Below are 19,120 nucleotides of genomic sequence, written 5' to 3' on the forward strand. Positions count from 1 at the left end.
TAAGGGTATAAACCGGTAACTTAAAAATATTTGTTTTTGACCTTTTTTATTTGATTAAAATCACATATTTTCTAGTAAGGTGTCACGTAGCTGTTTCTTACATCATCAGATTTTTTTTAAAGACTTTTATGTCAAAGGTTACAAGACCAATAGGACCAGATATACCATAAAGATAGAAGGCCGATAGAATGACAAAATCATGTTCAATGTAACCGCTAACAAAAGTTTCTGCCTTGCGTAAAATTAAAACATCTAATTGTTGACAAAAGATCTAAAGAGGACGGAACGGAAATGGTAAATTTCCATTGTAGTAAGAAAAGCAAAGAAACAAAGTAAAAGGACAATGATAAAGATAAGGGAATGTTAGTAAATCGATTGGTTATGTAAACATCGAACAGCAATCATTTTTTCTATGATCTACATCTATTATGGATGGATTATGTTATGGAGATACCTTAAAACAAATATCCATTCATCCATCCATCCAAACATTCGCATTTATAACATTAGTAAGAAGTAAGATGTAAATGAAATCATTATACGACAGATATCCTTGTTTGATTCCTACGTGCTTGAGTTTTGTAAAGGCTCATTACGCATAACTTAGTTGTTTTTTTAAAGACAAAACAAAGGCAAGTTTAAGTACTTATAAGGATTTCATCGTACGTAAAAGAAGGGCTATAAATAAATTGTTATTTTTGTTGGACATTGTGTACTCTACGAAACGGTGACGTAAGGTTTAACTTTTGATTATTCAACTGACATTTAAGTATTATTATTTAAAAATTAGACATCGAATCACATCGCCTTGAATAATTTTTAGAATTTTTGTCCAGAAAAAATACGCATGATTACGAATTGTCATTTATTCATTAAAACATACAATAAATAGGGTATTTTCCGTTGATCGGCCCAATAATTGAATGTCGATTTTTAACTTAGTATCCTAATCGGCTTCTCTGAACGGCCGACGTTATATGGAGAGTTCTATGTGTGGTAGAATTGATTGGGTGCAACATTCCTTCCTTATGTTTAACTGTTACGCTCAAGTAAATCCCAAATTCAATAATTATTCAACATGAATGTACATAAAATAAAACGCGGGAGTTAATAAAACAAGAAAATAAACTGTTTTAATACGTCATTTAAAACATTATGTATATCGGGAAATGTGTTGTTTATTCCTTATTTCTTTTCAAATGGATAATATGGAGATTCTTGCCACATCTTAGGTTCAATAGTTCTGTAGTTTTTGTCGTAACTTTTGAAAAGATCCCGCTCTTCTTGCGTTAGTTTGAAATCGAAGATATCAATGTTCTGTTCTACTCTAGACTTGGTGATTGTTTTGGGAATAGGTATTATGTTTAATTCCACCTGAAAAAAAGTTGAAAAAATATTACTGCGATGAGAAGTATACTGATACTCTTTTGTTTTCTATTTATACTTCATTTATTTCTCTTTACTACTACCCATTGAAAATGCAACAACCAATTTCTTACTCCAAAGAAGTTTATTGCAAATAATATTAGGTCCTTACATATGAAATTGGCGTTTTTCGTACTGGCCACTTTAATCACGAATTTCTCCTCTTTGGTAAGGAATTCCAAATTCAAATTTGTACAGCTATAGACTCATGTATTTGTGGTTCGATGACCGTCATTCATTTGTTTTTTTTCTTCTGTTTTTTTCTGTTTGCGTCACTCATTTTACAAAATGGAAAACTTAAAATATCGCATTATTTACGAGTACGAGTTCCGCCGTGGCACTAGTGCTGCGGAAACGACTCGAAGGGTGAATGATGTGTATGGCGGTCGTGTTGCAAAAGAAAACACAGTTCGTTTTTGGTTCCAACGTTATCGTTCTGGAAATTTCGATCTGCAGAACAAGCCCGGTGGACGGCCTGAGACTCAAGTTGATAATGAAGAGTTGAAGGCTATTGTGGAAGCGGATCCATCGCAAACCACGTCCGAGTTAGCTGCAGGCTGCGATGTTAGTGATAAAACTGTTTTAATTCACTTGAAGCAAATTGGGAAGATTAAAAAGCTTGAAAGGTGGGTACCTCACGAATTGACTGAAGCAAACCGGCAAACGCGCGTCGACTGTTGCGTTACATTACTAAACCGGCACAATAATGAAGGTATTTTAACACGTTAACTGCGGATTGAGGCAGGATAGGCCCAAAGCGTGACTTCTCGCTGGTGCGGCAGTCAAAATCGGGTTGTTTCGCTCTGTGCGGGAGGCTCCGAGATCAGTATTTCTATGAGTACGACAGAAACAAATATATAGAAATGTTTCTCTTGCGATATCTAGCCCAATGGCGTAATTAGATAAAAATGAGGTCCCACAGGCCCCAAACGCACTGAAAAGAAATTAATTACGCCTAGTGCGGATTGAGGTCAAATCTATCTCAAAATTTGTAGGCCTCATGGCCGCACTGCACGAAGCGCGGGCGGCGCGGGCGCCGCGCATCCTAGCTTAGTGTTGTGGAAAGTTTCGATAACGTTTCGAGTTTCGAGGACGTTTTGGCAGGATTTATTAAAGATTAAGCGTAGAACTTTATTTTAAAATCCTTAACGTTTTAAACCAATAATGGTACTTCATCTGACTTATTTGAAAATGTTTATTGGAGTTATGAGAAACTATGTTGACCTCGGTAAAAATTTTACTTATACCATACAAAACCTAAATTACTGCAACTTTGAATTTTAAGGGGGTGGCCTGTGTCTATGATGAACCAAAAGTGCATAAATCGGACACAGAATGTATTTATGAGCCAGAAACACAACACTAAAAGCCAAGCTACTATTAACTAATTCTACTTAAATAGCACGATTAGTACGTCTTATACTTAATATAATATTCGCACGCACGCACATTCACCACTAACAATACTCAATTATCATCATTATTTTGTTTTGCACATGGGTGTTGCCTTAAAATGTGTGCTCAGTTGTGGATTATTCTTCACTGTTATTTTAAGCAAGTCACAGTTCCATTCGAAGTTTAGTCCATAGTGGAAATTTTTACCATTGTGTGCTGATCATCGTTTATGTACAGAGAACGTTGAATGTTTTTGCTGATGATCTAAAATATATATTTTATTCCAAGATTTCCTATCGGCAGATGTGCTGATCATTTGTTCCAAAGAGGTGGTCAAAGAAAGCGCTGCGTAGGTTGCTACGAAAAATTAAGATTGACATTGAATGGCACGCAAGCTGCTAAGAAAACTAAAAAATTTGTGACTTTTTGTGTCCAGTGTGACAAATCTTTTTGTTTACCATGTTTTAATGAAAAACATTTTCTGTGATTAATACTTAATAAACATTTATCGTAACTACAACTCTCTTTTAATCCCATCACTAGTCGAGGCATTAATTGACCTTCCTTTCAGTGCGATTTGAGGCAGAACCGATGACAAATTTTTAATTTTACTTTATTCATTAACGAAACGTCCTAACTCCAGGCGAAGCTAGATTCATATTATGCACATATTTAAGTTCATAAGAGTAAAGTTTCAAGCAAATATCGTTTAATTTGGATTTTTTAAAAATGTTTTTCGAAAACATAATTTTGTGAGGCAGGAGAGGCCTCAATAGCACTGGAAAAAAGTTCAACTTTGCCACGAACAGGCCTCAAACGCACTGGCTGAAAGTTCCGCCAAAATGGCCTCGCAGTTAACGTGTTAAACCGAATCATTACCTGTGATGAAAAATGGGTTCTTTACGATAATCGGAAGCGCTCAGCGCAATGGTGGGATCCTGGCCAGCCAGCCAAATCCTGCCCCAAGCGAAAATTAACCCCAAAAAAGTTACTTGTAAGCGTTTGGTGGACTAGTGCCGGTATTGTTCATTACAGTTTTCTCAAATCTGGCCAGACTATTACGGCTGATGTCTATTGTCAGCAATTGCAAACCATGATGGAAAAGCTAGCGGCTAAACAACCTAGGCTGGTCAATCGCTCCACGCCACTGCTGCTTCACGACAACGCTAGACCACACACTGCGCAACAGACGGCTACTAAATTAGAAGAGCTTCAATTGGAAAGTCTAAGACATCCTCCGTACTCCCCGGACCTTGCTCCAACAGATTACCATTTTTTTCGAAATTTGGATAACTTCTTGCAAGGGAAAAAATTCAACTCCGATGGGGGAGTCCAAATCGCCTTCAAAGATTTTATTGATTCCCGTCCGACTGGTTTTTTTAGTAAAGGGATCAATGAACTAAGTATGAGATGGCAAAAGTGCATAGAAAATAATGGTTCATACTTTGATTAATTAAATATATTATATTAAAAAATATTCGACTTTTTGTTACTCCCATACAAAACGCCAATTTCATATGTAAGGACCTAATATTAGCCGACATATTTTTAATCTGTATTCATCAAAATAAAAAGCAAAGATTCCATTTTTAAGAATGACTAGTTTTTTTTATAAACACTCACCAGATATCTCAAAACAATTTGCGGCACAGTTTTATTGTATTTGTTGGCTATGTCCACCAGCTTGGGGTCATCTACTCTCGGCGGTGGTGCTTCGATCCTCGCCCTGTTAGGGAATATGGACCCGAAGGGAGTGTAACCTGTGACTACGATGTTCTGTTCTTTACAGTACTCGAGCAGCTCCGGTTGTTGCAGATTTAAGTTTATCTGAAAGGCATGGCATTTGTAACGCAACACGGCAAAATTCTACAAACAACATATTTTTTCAAGTGTGTTTAAGTCGGCAGATAATGTCATCAACTATTTCCAAGCAGAATTTAAATATTTATTTATCTTACTAATAATATAAATGCGAATGTATGGATGGATGGATGGATGTTTGTTAGCAGGTATCTCCAGAACAGCTCAACGGATCTCGATGAAATTTGGCATAGATAAATAACATAGTCTGAGAGAACTCGTAGGCTACTTATCCAGTTTTTTTTTAATTCGACAGCTAGTGTAACATAATTCGTTGACGGCGAAAAATAAACTAAATTTACTAGAACATTGGTCACAAAAGTAATTTTACAGATTTAAATGTTTTCTTCTGTCATGCTTTATGAAGGGAACGGTTAGGTTTTTCAATATTTAATCACTTTGTACAGCTTTCAACAGTAAATTTTTCACGTATCAAAATAAAACTGTATGAAGTACCTCTACTTGCAAATTGGCGGGTTTTACACGGCTGTTAGAAATCAGTCTTTCCAGCATCGCTATGTTGAAGTTTGAAACTCCGATGGACTTAGCGAGTCCTTTCTTCTGGACTGCGATCATCGCCTCCCAAGTCTCCAAGTAATCCACATCGTAAAATGTACCATTTAACTAGAAATAAGCAGTGAAAAAATTAAGACTCATTAGTGGTATTCATTTTAGAGTTCTTCAACCCATGTAGAGTAGATTTCCATTCTTTTTTAATTTAGCCCCCTAGCAAGTTTTACCGGTATCGGTGAAATGTCTGGTACTACATCTCTTTTTTTACGCACAGAAAGATTATTTCCCCTTTCCATGCGTCTTCTCCGCTGTCAAATCCACTGCCCCTTCCCATCCTTTCCTCAAAAGAGAGGGGTGGGAAGGAACAGCGGACTGAAATTAGGCCTCCGGTACGCACTCTACTCAGACGAATCGTAGAATTGCTAGTGCTACCACTTCAAGCGTATCTTCTCTGTGGTCGTGGTATTTCGCTGATCAAGCCGGCACATTCGTGCCACAGATGTTGTTGATGGCGTCTCCCCCTGCTAAACTTTTGAACCCTTAACTTTATTTCCCGATAACTTATAGCCATGTCGGGTTTTCTACGGACCCCAGGCTGGACCACTTTGGGAATCATTCTCAACCAAGTGTTTAGAGTTAAAATGTGACTTACATACTGAGCTATTGGCCAGTGTATAAGGTACATGTCCACGTAATCTAAATTAAGTTTTTTAAGTGAGTTTCTTAATGCTGGCAACACGGTATATGGAGCGTGCGCGTCGTTCCACAGCTGTAAATGTAAAAAAAATATATTTATACATCATAAGAAGGTAGAAGGTAGCTAAAAATTTTATTAATATAAAGCGCACCTTTGTGGTGACAAATAAATCCTCTCTCTTTACAGCTCCCTCAGCTATTTTCTTGTTGATTGCATTGCCAACCTGACAAAACGAATAAGATATTATTTTATTAAAAAATTAGAGTAGGTAACCTCAAATTAGGTAAAGTAAGTTTGTGCAAGTCATTCTTTTCGTTACATCCTACCATCTACCACAGGATTATTTTACTAAGATCAAAACAGAGAACAATGAAATTTATTGTAGGTATATAAACATCGATTTCCACTTTACACCATTTATCTATTTCATTATCTGTGAAAAGCAATATTAATATTATGGGTTATATAACATGAATGATTGAGCAATGAATACCTGGTCTTCAGTATCGTAGATGGAGGCGGTGTCGATATGTCTGTAGCCAGCATCTATTGCCCACTTCACCGCATTTTCAACTTCGTCACTCTTAGTATTTCTGGTAGTCTTTAGAAAAAAGTAAGTAAAAAATTACATCTACAAGGCACATAATTCAATAGAACGACCTCAAACTAAAATAGAAATTTGTTATGTTTATATTACAAGTTTTTGATTTAATATTAATTCTGTTTACATTTTTAAACAATGAGTCATACATTAGAAATATAATTAGAGACGCATAACAGTAAATCTAGTCCTCTGGGCAACAAAGTAACAATGTGATGTTCATACTCGCAAAAAACAACTACCTTCCAGACAATGGAGCAAAAATTATAAAACAACAGGTATGTAATATGTATAATAATTTATATGTATGTGTTCTTACCGATATAAAGCCAAGCCAAGTGCCGAGTCCAAAGCCCGGCATGTCCCGTCCATCATTGAGTTTGAATGTTTGAATTGATCCAGGTGATGCCACCTGTCAATTAATTTTCATTAGTTTTCAATTATATAGAAAAGTATATTTTTCAAGCGTATGGAAAGGGAAATATCTTTTTTCTGTACGTACACTCCTTTGTGTATGGATAGGCTTACCATAATTACGAAGAGCCAAACTGGGACGCAGAAGAGAAAGAGGCTCATTTTCATTTTTCTTTTCGCTTAATTTGTGTTTTTCATATTTGAAATGCAATTAAAATTATTATGAATTGAAAACATATTAATAAATTCGCTCGCTTTTGTTTCGGCTTTGGCGCGGGTGGCACGGGCGGCGCGGCGGGGCGCGGGGGAACGATTGGTTGGGGTGTCGGTGCTGTTCAAGTTTGACCGGGACGCCGGGACTGGGATCTCAAACCGGGACGTATGGTAAGCCTATGTATGAACAGAAAAAGGATGTCATGGGCCGCGGCCAATTTGCTTTTTGGCAATTGGTGATTTCTGATGGCATTTACAAAAAAGTATCTTGCTAGTGTTTTATCACATTAAGTGTTAATGTGATAGAAGGTCAATACGTATTAATTTATCATTAGCCTGTTCATTTATTTGAAGAAACATCGACGTAGATGATTGTTGTAATTTTCTGTTATAATTCTTACCTTGATGAGGATAAATCATGTCGTGGGTCAGAATGGCATGTGTATTTATAATTTACTATGTAATCAACTATATGAATTTGCGATTACAAAGTTTTTATTCATCTATGGCCAATGATTGGTGAGTCTTCCAATCTCTTATATTATATATTTTGATGGGTCATAACGACGTTATGAGAAACTTATCGCAAAAACTGACGATGTTTCGGCAGTTCCTCTGGTATTGTAAATGTTCATGGACGTCTATAAACACCTGGATGTTCATGCTGCCCGTTTGTCGACTTCCCTTAACTATTTTAAGATTACTATAATAACTGTTTTATAAATTAGTCCTTACGAGAATCCTGGATACCATTACCATACCAAATAAAACTTAGGTACGTGATGTTTTTTTAAGGCCCTCAACACCCATGGCATTAAAAATGTATTAATAGTCAAAGACATAATAATAATAGTAAATTAGCTTCGCAATATGTCAACTGAGCAACGAATATATAACGTTTAAGCTAAAAATATGAAAAGGTTCATGGTATTAATACCAAGACACTCTCGAAACCACGAACTAATATATATGTGAACGTAACTGCATAAAATAGGCAAGAAGATTATTAGCAAATATAAAGGTGTAATGACAAAAACATGGGCATGATTCAAAACCAGTAAACCTTGTATCGTCGGCGCACATGATGGAAAATTTATGCCATAGTTTCTATACTTGTTTGCAAGTATGGTGCCGAGAAACAGGTTCACATCTTATGGTGAATCGAGAGCTTATGAATATCACAAACCGAACTAGATGACGAAAAGGGTTACATATAGAGATGTAACTGTTTTCGTCGGACGGGTTGTAAACAGTTTTATTACTCTCAATTATAGAGCATTTACACTTTGGTCTATCATTTAAACCAAGTAAAGTAGCAAAAATGACCTTCTTTCTAAACTTCTTCTAGACATGCATACTCACTAACAAAAACAACAGAAAACAATATGTTTTTGCTTAAATACTACGGTTTGTTTAGTTACGTTTTCTAAACTTGTATTAAGTGGATACGACTACTTCACAAAGGCAATAGTTCAGACAAAAGTTTCTGAAAATCTAAGTCTCATATAAGTCGTATGTTGCACGGAAAAAATTTCAACTTAACTACTGTTATCTAGTTCTTGCTATTGACTATAATTTAGTTTGTTTACATGAGATTATTTATATCAACAGTCCAGAGGCTATCGTTTTCAAACGCGCCTGTCAACATTATTTTAATTTTTCGTATCATCCTTACAATAAGAATATTTCACCTATGTATATAAAATTATATCAGTAAATTATATATTTTAATTTACATAAAAACTCGGAGAAAACTTACAGCTACTTTTTCTTACATCATATTAATTTTTAAAATTCATCCTGACGAAAACGTATAGCTCTTTATTAACTACGTGTTTGAAGAATTGAAGAAGCTTTTTTGCATAGGTCATGGTTTCGAAATAAGTCATGTCCATGTTTGCTGAGGTGAACCGGTCCAGTATTGAGTTACAAAGGTTACTTTACCATTAGAAGCTCGTTAACTAATTAGTAAATACTAGCCTTTGCCCGCGACTTCGTCCGCGCGGAATTTAAACTTAGTAAGTAGCCTACGCGTTCAAACAGACTATGTTCAACATTTGTGCCAAATTTCAACGCGATCTGTTAAGCCGTTTTAGAAAATTGTAATAACAAACATCGATCCATCCATGCATCCAAACCTTTCTTTACTATGTACCAACTATACATAATTGGATAATGAATCTTACATAGTCTAAGAAATGCGAATTATTTGATGAATGCATGGATGATGTTTGCTAAATGGTATCTCCAGAATGGTTGCATAGATCTGGGAGCAATTTTTTACAGTCTTAAAAAACTACCTGCTATGCTACTTAACAGGTTTAATTTTTAAACTAACTATACTATAGTTATGATTAAAAACTTACAGTTGCCGAAAGTGACAGGACAAACATAAACAACTTGTACACAAACATTATATTTATCGTTGTTTATTGCTCACAGAGTACCGCTCAGTCCCGCAGATGGCGGGAAACTGGACACTGAATCTATCAAGATTAATTGAATTTAAATTGAATTCTTATCCCAAACACAGTTTTATAACGATGATTGTTGATTACTGACCAGTCATCCTATTCGCTTATTATTGAATTGTTTTTATGTTGAAGTTAGAAGCAAATATTTTAATGGTACTTAACTCAAAATGAAACACAATAACATATTGAATTTATTTATTTGTTTTATATAAAAAACCTTATCATAAACCTTACCTTTTTATTATGATGTAGGAAACGAGCAGGCAGCCACTTGAATTCGCCGAAATGGCGAAGCGACATCCGCATTTGCCTTGCCTACCTTTGATCGACAGAGGAAGAGACTCAGAGAACGAAAATATGCAAAATATTCTCTCTATGCGTCCTCTCCTCTATCAAATCCAGGTCCCCTTCACATAGTTTCCTCATGAGAAGAGAGTAGGGTGGGAAGAAAAATAGGACTAAACTTAGACCTCCGGAACGCACACTCATCAGACGAAACGTGGAATTACTTTCACTTCATGTCTGTCTTCTGTATGGTCGTGGTATTTCACCGGGCGAGCCGACCCATTTGTACAACAGAAATGTTGTTGCTGGCGTCAACCACTGTTAACAACAACCTTATCTTTTTTATCCATAAAGAGCACTTAGTAAAAGCATGTTTTCGTGCTAATATAATGAGCGCGTATGTCCTTAATTAAAATTTCGTGTTTTTCAGCTTAAGTATAGTTTTTCCGATTCATATTTTATCGTTAATTTTGTTCATGAAAATCCCTAGCTATTACCAACGACTCTGTCTGCGCGAAATTATAAAAAAAACTTAATTAGTAGCCTATGTGTTGTTCCAGGCTATGTCTACATCTATGCCTAATTTCATCGAGATCCGTTGTGTCGTTCTGCAAACATCCTTCCATCCTTCCAACAAACATCCATCCATCCATCTAAACATTTGCATAATACTACTAGTAAGACTAGTAAGATGTATTTTTGTGCGATTCTTGGCAGGCATATAAGTAAATATGCCTTCTATTACCAAAATAAAAATATAAACATCCTAGGTTTTGCATAAGGTAAACTAAAAATTGTTTTTTGTCGCCTCTCACCTTTTGCTGTCCAGATTAAAAGAAATAACTTGCAACGTCAAATAAAATATATTCGGCGCTGAAAACCTATTGGACGATTCTCTGTAACAAAACAAATGAAAAAGCGAGATAACGTTACCATTATTGTTAAGCAACATTTTAAAGGTATAAAGAGTTCAACGACATTAGCGGTAATGATTATTTTTTATGTTATTGAGTAAAATTATATATTACTATCTGTAGCCCGCGACTCTGTCCGCGCGGAGTTAAAGAAAACTTAATAGACGTATGATAAAAAAATTCTTGAAAGTCGGTCAAGCCGCTTCGGAGGAGTATGGTAACTGACATTGTGATACGAGAATTTTATATAGGTATAAGATTATTTTAGTGTAATAGGGTATATACTCAAATATTGACACTTTTAAGTGCTTCAATCATTTCATTGAAACTAAAGGAGTAAAGAAGTTTATCTATGATTAAAAGTTTTACAGGAACAAATGATGGTATTATAAAATAATGTTACCAATACAAAGATTGCTTAGGACTTATGATTAGGTCTTCTGTATTAAAAACAAATTTACAATGGTGTGGACCATTTAGGCAAGATTTTATTGCATAGGGGATTTTTTTGTTCTTATTATGTTTGCAAATGCAAAAAATTGGGTTGCACATAATCGATGAAACATCGGATTTCTTTCCAACTGTCAAAATATGTTTATTTTCCCGAATTTTAAACAAAACAGATAGGTATAATTATGCGTTATTAATTACAATAAATTAGACTTAACTAATCGACAGTTTTAATATAAAGACTTGTTTTGATGGTCTGAAAGAACAAGTCTAACAAAGTGACTTGTTCAAGAAAGTCTTCACAATTATGTTTTCAAATATTTTTTTAACGCCATTCTACTTAACCATTGTTGCAGTAAGTATTTAAGTTACCATTTTTTCGTATGTATTTTATTCAATTTAATTATTTTTGGTGTTTATTTGCTTTCGCTGTGGCTCTACTGCATTCAATATGACTTTAGAGCGATCCCAAATGTTAAATAAAAACCTTTTACGTAATGTAATTTTACTTTTAGTGTGTCTACGCGTCGAAGAATCAACCGCCAACGTACCAGCTGAATGATGGACGACGTATGCCAAGTTTCGGCTTAGGGACTTGGTTTGGAATTTCTAATTTAGTTTGTATTTTATTTTTATAAATTTTAAATTATTACATGATAACGAGCGATGTTACAAACTATATTTTACTTTACTTTCTTTATTTTACCTAAATTGGTCGCAAAGCTTGTATTATGTTACCAATCTTTTGTGAACTTTGTCTATATTGATTACTTTTAATTTAATAGTGCACATTTATTGGAATTTAGACAATAATTAACCCAGTGGATGAAGAAGCGTCGGAGCGGGCAGTGGGCTGGGCTATCGATGCAGGGTATAGACTCTTTGATACGGCCTACATCTATGGCACCGAGAAAACGGTAAGTGAAAAAGTGGCTAACTCGGATGTTATGGTACCGTGACTTCGTAAAATACAGACGTAAACTTAAGGACTCGGACTTCTTTCTCTTCCCATCTTTACATCATTGGAAAAACCGGTAGGAACTCAAAAGGAATTCGAATTCACTATAATCTTCTACAAATGTGTTTAATCTTGATTTACTTTTCAATCTATTTATGTGTACAAATTCAAATATTTTTTACTAGGTGGGTCGAGGAGTGAAAGGAAAGATTAGTGAAGGTGTAATTAAGAGAGAAGATGTATTTATTAGCACAAAGGTACGTTTTTAGACTATTCAAATTTTTGAATATATACCAGAGTTTGACAATCCTTAGTTACGCAGTTTGAGTCAGAAAAAAATATTTTACTAATTTCTAGGTTAATATTAATAATGTATTTTTTATTATACAAATCTAAAAGCTTTGGAGCGACTCCCACGCCCGTGCGGCCGTTGTACCAGCCTTACGAAAATCTCTGGAAGCACTCGGTTTGGATTATGTGGATCTGTTTCTTATACACTTACCTATCGGACAATTTGTGAGTTCTTTAAAATTTTTATGACCTACGAACGTTGGACCCTATTGATGTAGATTAAGTTTTATATGTTTTAATTATTATTTTCCCAAAATTTATAATTATGAAAAATTAAACAGCCCATGAGGTCGCTTTTTATACTAGAACGAAATGTAGGAGAAATTATAATTTCAGGATAACGGTACTTTTGACCTGACCGACTACACGGAGACCTGGCAGGGCATGGTGGAAGCCAGGAGGCGCGGCCTCACACGTTCTATCGGCGTCTCAAACTTCAACGCGCACATGATGGACAGGCTCATCAAAAGCTCGTGCGTTAAGCCGGCAGTGGCGCAGATTGAGGTAAATTTTTATTTCATTTTGATTCTTTAAAATTTTTTCTTCTCTCTTCATCTCCTTGACATTATCACACTTTATGTGGAATGGGGCACGGTGCTAGGCTTTCGTTCTCCAAATCGATCTAACACTATTTTTATAGTTTCTCCCTTAATTTACATTCTCAACATTTGCGTGGTTATTAGGTTAGATGTTTGTAATTCAGTTAGTCTATCAAATAATGCTGGCATTGTCTATTATCTATTTTCAGGTGAACCTCAATATCCAGCAGCCGTCTCTGCTGCGTTACTGTTGCGAGCACGATATAGTGGTAATGGGTTACACGCCATTCGGGTCCGTGTTCCCGGAGCGCGCGCTACCCGGAGCGCCGGGGCCACGCGTGAACGACCCTCTGTTGCGACAAATCGCCGCGACACACAATAAGACAGTGCCGCAGATCATATTGAGATATTTGGTACTTTATATTCACTAATCTTTGTTATAACTTCTATAACTAATGGTCGGATTCGACTGGACAATACAACTTCACAAAAACTGGGATAGGCAGAGATATGCATTAATGTTGAGCAGTAATGATTTAGGTGACTAAAAACTATTTTTTTTTTCAGTATGAATTGGGTGTCATTCCTATACCAAAGTCGATTACAAAGTCAAGAATAGAAGAAAACATTGACATATTCGATTTCGGTCTGTCAACAGAGGAGAGGAAGGCATTGGGAGGCTACGATGTGAACTACAGAAGTGGCAAGAGTTGGTCCGACTCACCTTATTACATAACTAGAGAATTTACTACAGTGTAAAAGAACTTTGGCAACCGAATGAGACAATAAAAAAACAAGGTGTTTATAATTAGTTATATTTTATTACATACAAATGTAAGTCATACTCGTTTAGATACCACAAAATGCCCCAACTAAGATATATGTTAAATATGAGCTACCAGCTGTTCTAGAATAGAATGCAATAAAACTTCAATATAAAATTAACAAGTTAATAATTACGAAATAGAAAACTAAACGAAACTGATTATTTGGCGTTTGTTGACGATAAAATGAGAATGTATTAGAATATATTACTACCCACATAATTACAATATTGATCATTACATATATTATGTATCTTACTCAAACTAAACAACTACTGTAGCGTGTCCTATAAATATTCAATTTCAGTGATACTAAATAACTACCACTATCAACACTGCGGTAGTAAAAATTTGGTTACTTCGAGTTATTATAAAACGATTACATGAACGAATTAAGACACAATAGTTAGCCTTATTTTACTTAAATTAGGAATAATTAGTTGCTTAACAAACCAACCTGTAGAGTTCGAAATTTTCACTATGGCAACACTTCTAGTATGTTACTTCGTGGTACAGGTTTGGTATATTTCTTACGCTACAGGCTAGCATCAAGTTTTAAAAATAGATACGTCTCTTATAATAAAACACTGCGCTAATGTAAATTGTATACATCTAACCTATTTGAATTGGTGTTTCAATACCTTCAGTGGACGAATCGCTTTCGCGGGCATCTTCCTATAACCTATAATTAATCATTAGTTTCATACAATAAGTATTTTTATCAAAAAAGCAAAACTTCATTTTGGTTAAGGCACAAAAACGTATCTATAAATATATATTTTTTTGTCCTTTCATTATATAATTACCAATTCATTTTGTTATAATATTAATAACAACATGCTTTAATGTTAATATAGTAAATGTTAATAGGTTATTAAAAACCATGTCTAACTCGAGACGATAAGAACAAACACAAAACACTACTAAATACGTCATACCAAAAAATGACAGCTGTCAACATAGTTGCCAGTTGTTTGCACAGATAACTACCACTTCTACAATTAGAATCAAACATTGAGAGATTGCAGATAGAAAAAACACATGCAAAATTAAAAAATAAACGGAGATCGAATAATTTAGTCAGCATTTAATTTAGCGATGTATTAAATATATAAAAAAGTTAACTAATTAGACAGTGTTATTTTACCATTAAAAAAATTGCACCGAACAATTACTACCACTATAATAGACTTTATAAAAAAAAATATTTTACATAACTTATACGTACTTGTCTATGGCACATATTTCAATGTCTTGAGGTCAACTTTATTGTAATATATAGAATTTGTTTATATGTACTTATAATTTTTTGTACAATTTTATAAATATTTTTGAAGGCACAATGATTATTTTAATATAACCGAATATAAAACTTATAGGTTTGAATCACTATGTACTATGCGTCCCGTTTTCCTAAGAAAACAGTATTGTATCGGATTCAAACCTTTAGTTGGCATTTGAATTTTCGTTCCCATTTCAAAGCTGTATAACTTTGAAACATCGAACTTTTTAGCTGCTATTTCATTTATAAAAACCTGCCAAAATAGTACATGAGACTTTAAAAACTACATATAAAAGGCATCTACAATAAGGTCCCCCAATGGGGTTAGCACTTTGTGAATTATAAGGCAGGGAACATACTTTATTAATTTTGTTGATACCATAGACCTCCACTGCCGACGTATCAGTTCAAAAACATATCGTTGACTCAGTTTTTTAACTATATGAGAGCAATGACAATATGTGCATAAGTTTTTGGCCTGTGGAAGCTTACGGTTATCATATATCAAACCGAGCAGATAATTTAATAATTGAATAATTACTTATTCATAATGGTATATGAAGCAAATAGTATGTATGTTCCCAGATTTAAACATCATAAAAAGATCAACTACTTTATATCTATAATAAAATAAAAAATAGGTTAATCATACCATATGGTATGTATGTACCAAATGATGTAGGCACTATTGCATTGCGACCTTTGTCTATAAATAAAATATTATAGCACCTCTGATTATTTCTTACAACTAAGTCCTTATGATTTGGTGTTAAAAATTACATTTTTAGATATTCGTTTATAAATTAACATGGAAATGTAATATAAATAAATGTAATTTAAATAGTGTTTTTACACTACATTTCTAAAGTATTTATAGCTCTTTATAACACCATAATCACAAGGAAATTAATATATTATTAAATATACAGTTTATATCTTTGTAAAAACTATTGAATTTTATATAAAATGCATTTCCTCAACTAAATAAATACACTTAAAGCGTTAGAGAACTGTTAACGACACACACGACTAAATAGATGCCAAGTTTAGAAGTTGCCAAATTTCTTTGTAACTGTGGAGCTGGTTTCGGATTTGTGCGAGCTGGTCATAACTGACTTGCGTTCTATTGTTTCAGAAGTGATAGTTTGCTTGGAGAACTTCTTGTCCAAGCTATCGATTTCCTTCACCAGCTCGGAAGGTTTCTTCACCTTCGATACGCTGGTGGTCGTCTGGTAGTCCGAGGACTGGAACTCCGAGGGTCGCATGAACGACCGGCTCGTGTCAGAACTCAGCTTCGAGTCCAGCGTATTGAAACGCGAATCCAGCGTGCTATATCTGGAATCGTTGTCGAATGACTTCGACAGCTCGTCGATACCTTCGAGTTTGATGGGTTCGTATTTAGTACTGGTACTAGTCATGTTAACTGGCGACGAGCTATAGATTTTGGTGGTGGTAATTTTCTGGGTGCCGTTCGGTATCTCCTTGACCTCCGTGGTGGTCTCCTCATGATAGTTCGGACCTCCGTAGCTATGCACCTCCTTGCCGTACGGCGAAGATATTCTTTCGAACGTTGGCGTCGGAGCTTTCACTATGTCCATGGAATTCTTGGAGAATTCAGTGAACTGGTTGTTCTCGTACTTGGTGGGGGTGGAGGTCGTGAAGGGAGATTTAACTTCCTGCCTGGTTTCGGACGAGATGAACTCCGTCTTCGGATAGCTTTGATACGATTCACTTTTAACGGCGTACTCCGAATGTTTGATGCCGCCCGGGATGTTTTCGGTGGATTTCTGGTGTTCAGAGAAGGTCTGCCCGACGCCGTCGAACGGCGATTTGGGAGTGGTCGGCTTCTTGAGAGAGGAGTAGATAGGTTCTTCGAACTTTAAGTCCCTGGCATTGAACTTGGGACTGAGGGGTGAGGGTAGTTTTTGCGAATCGTAGCCGTACCTTTGTTCCTGCTTACTGAACTGATACTGGCTGGATTGATTGGACTCGAATTGGCGTTGCTCCTCAGTTTTAACGTACTCGTTAACGGGTCGAGGTGTGTCGTAGAGTCGGGTCTCGTAACTGTAATATTCGCAATTCGATTACTGATTAGTCCGTCATGCGGGCAATCGATTATAATTCAATGAATTTCCCGCAACCGAAAAGAGAGGAAGGCATTAACCGGCACCGGCATGCGTCATGCGTTAGAAGAATTGTTAATAACAACATTAAAGAATTATAACTTGGAAATTAATTATGTGATATTAAACAGCATATCGGCCAATCGACGAGAACATGAAAGAGGATTTTAGCACAAGTCGTCTCTGAAATGCGAAATAACAAACATAGCGGGTGAGGTCTTGATGGTGTTCGAACAGTTTACTTTTCCAGTGAAGGTGGGTGGTGTCTGCGGGCTGCCCGGTGCGCAAGGGATGGAAGAGCCAGAACGAACCCAATTAACTAGCGTTGTCCTCGTACTTTAGGAGGGAAATGCGCCTCGGCGGCGGGGGCGGCGGCCGCTCCCTCTTGTAGAAGACGCGCTCGGCGTTGGGGACGTCGGGGCCGTCGTCAGAGACCAGATAGGCGGTGCGCACTTCCGGCAGTTGCAACGACTTCACGACCACCGTCTCCTCCGTCACGCTCGTCCTATTCGGTTAGGTTAATCACCCGCATGCAGGTTAAGGAAGGGAGAAAGAGAAAAAACACTCATTAGTTGTTAGTCGCTACTTCTTAGTCTAAGCCAGTGGTTTCCAACCTTCAGTCAGTCTTCAAATTATTATAATGTTACGAATGAATTACGATTATTTCTAAGTTACGAATTATCGTTTAACAATTTAAGAACCTATTTACATTCATTGTTTTAATTCAATTGCTTATTTATGGCTCTCCTTTTTCATATTGGGTCAGTATCAAATGTAGTAATTTAATTCCAAATGCCGACGACAGTATGTAGTCGTATTTAATTTTTATCAAACTTTTCAAAACTAAAATATTTACAGGACTTGTAAATAAATAGTTTTTAGTTAGCACATAGACATTTTAAATGAGACAGTTTGGGAATCACTGGCCGTAGCAGACATAACACGTAAAAGCTGTATGTATGTACAGAACGATGTACGGGAGGTCGCGGAGGACGCACATGGAACAAATACACTGTAAGCCGAAGCTTGTTACAGCGACTTACTCGTGTTTCATCGTTCTATCATTGCTCGTATTTTCTCTGCGAAACGAAATATTACTTCAGTATCTATTTAGTTATTGCTAAGGTTATAAAGATACGATCTAAATTGTAACTATAGTTATTAGATTTTAGATAGACTTTAATATACTAGTTATACGTTGATCTCTGACCACATTCTATAATGCACTTTCTTCATAAATTCATTCAATTTTTTTTTCTTAAAAAAGGAGGCAAACGATCTAGTGATTAGACAATTTTTTTTCAATATTTTATAGTCAGTGATGATTGTATAAAATAGAAATTACGATTACAACATTAAAATTAAAGCGATTCGTATCGTAGTAATAAAGAGTCTCGAATCTCGTTGAAATTCTACAATATTAATAATCCTACAAATTAAAAATAAAAGTAAACATAGATCTAACTTAAAATTATTTTATGATTCAGTTATCTGCAGAAAGCGTAAAAGCCTTACATGCGTTACATTAGATTCTGGCAGATTTATTAGAGCATTTCAGCATTTTCAGTTTATGAAGAACAAATGTATTTTTCAACAAAGATAATTTGTACCATTTGTTTTATCATAAACTGACTTTGAAATTGTTCAATTACAAAATATAACACAATTTATCATTTCACATTTATAAAATGACAATTTCAGAAGATAACATGAATGAAGCATGAATTCATGATACGATAAATGGATTTTTAGTATACGTATTGGTAAATATGGAAATTATGCAATTTTCGAAAAATGTATTT

General features: G+C 35.4%; 3 protein-coding genes across 3 annotated transcripts in view; 1 reads left to right on the plus strand and 2 right to left on the minus strand.

Moving 5' to 3' along the window:
• Positions 1-1,178: 1,178 nt before the first annotated feature.
• Positions 1,179-9,604, minus strand: LOC106708321 (aldo-keto reductase AKR2E4-like). Its single transcript, XM_045682410.1, has 8 exons — positions 9,485-9,604; positions 6,811-6,903; positions 6,384-6,491; positions 6,042-6,113; positions 5,846-5,962; positions 5,137-5,304; positions 4,444-4,647; positions 1,179-1,374 (listed from the first exon to the last, which is right to left on the minus strand). The coding sequence occupies exons 1-8, from the start codon at positions 9,530-9,532 to the stop codon at positions 1,186-1,188; spliced, it is 999 nt and encodes a 332-aa protein (XP_045538366.1). The 5' UTR covers positions 9,533-9,604; the 3' UTR covers positions 1,179-1,185.
• Positions 9,605-10,771: 1,167 nt separating this feature from the next.
• Positions 10,772-13,848, plus strand: LOC106708322 (aldo-keto reductase AKR2E4). Its single transcript, XM_045682590.1, is given in 9 exon segments — positions 10,772-10,862; positions 11,757-11,858; positions 12,048-12,158; positions 12,385-12,456; positions 12,599-12,715; positions 12,887-13,054; positions 13,299-13,473; positions 13,476-13,525; positions 13,657-13,848. Coding segments are annotated over 9 exon segments (1,062 nt in total). The 5' UTR covers positions 10,772-10,787.
• A 2,221-nt stretch (positions 13,849-16,069) lies between these two features.
• LOC106708256 (talin-1) overlaps positions 16,070-19,120 on the minus strand; it is a 59,892-nt gene continuing 56,841 nt past the window's right edge. The window contains exons 62-64 of the mRNA XM_045682414.1: positions 18,362-18,397; positions 17,656-17,823; positions 16,070-17,259 (exon numbers count right to left, since the gene is read on the minus strand). Coding sequence (XP_045538370.1) covers positions 16,242-17,259; positions 17,656-17,823; positions 18,362-18,397 — 1,222 coding nt within the window. The 3' untranslated portion in view covers positions 16,070-16,241. The remainder of the gene's footprint in view (positions 17,260-17,655; positions 17,824-18,361; positions 18,398-19,120) is intronic.

Source organism: Papilio machaon, chromosome 19, assembly GCF_912999745.1.
Source record: "Papilio machaon chromosome 19, ilPapMach1.1, whole genome shotgun sequence".
Classification (NCBI taxonomy): domain Eukaryota; kingdom Metazoa; phylum Arthropoda; class Insecta; order Lepidoptera; family Papilionidae; genus Papilio; species Papilio machaon.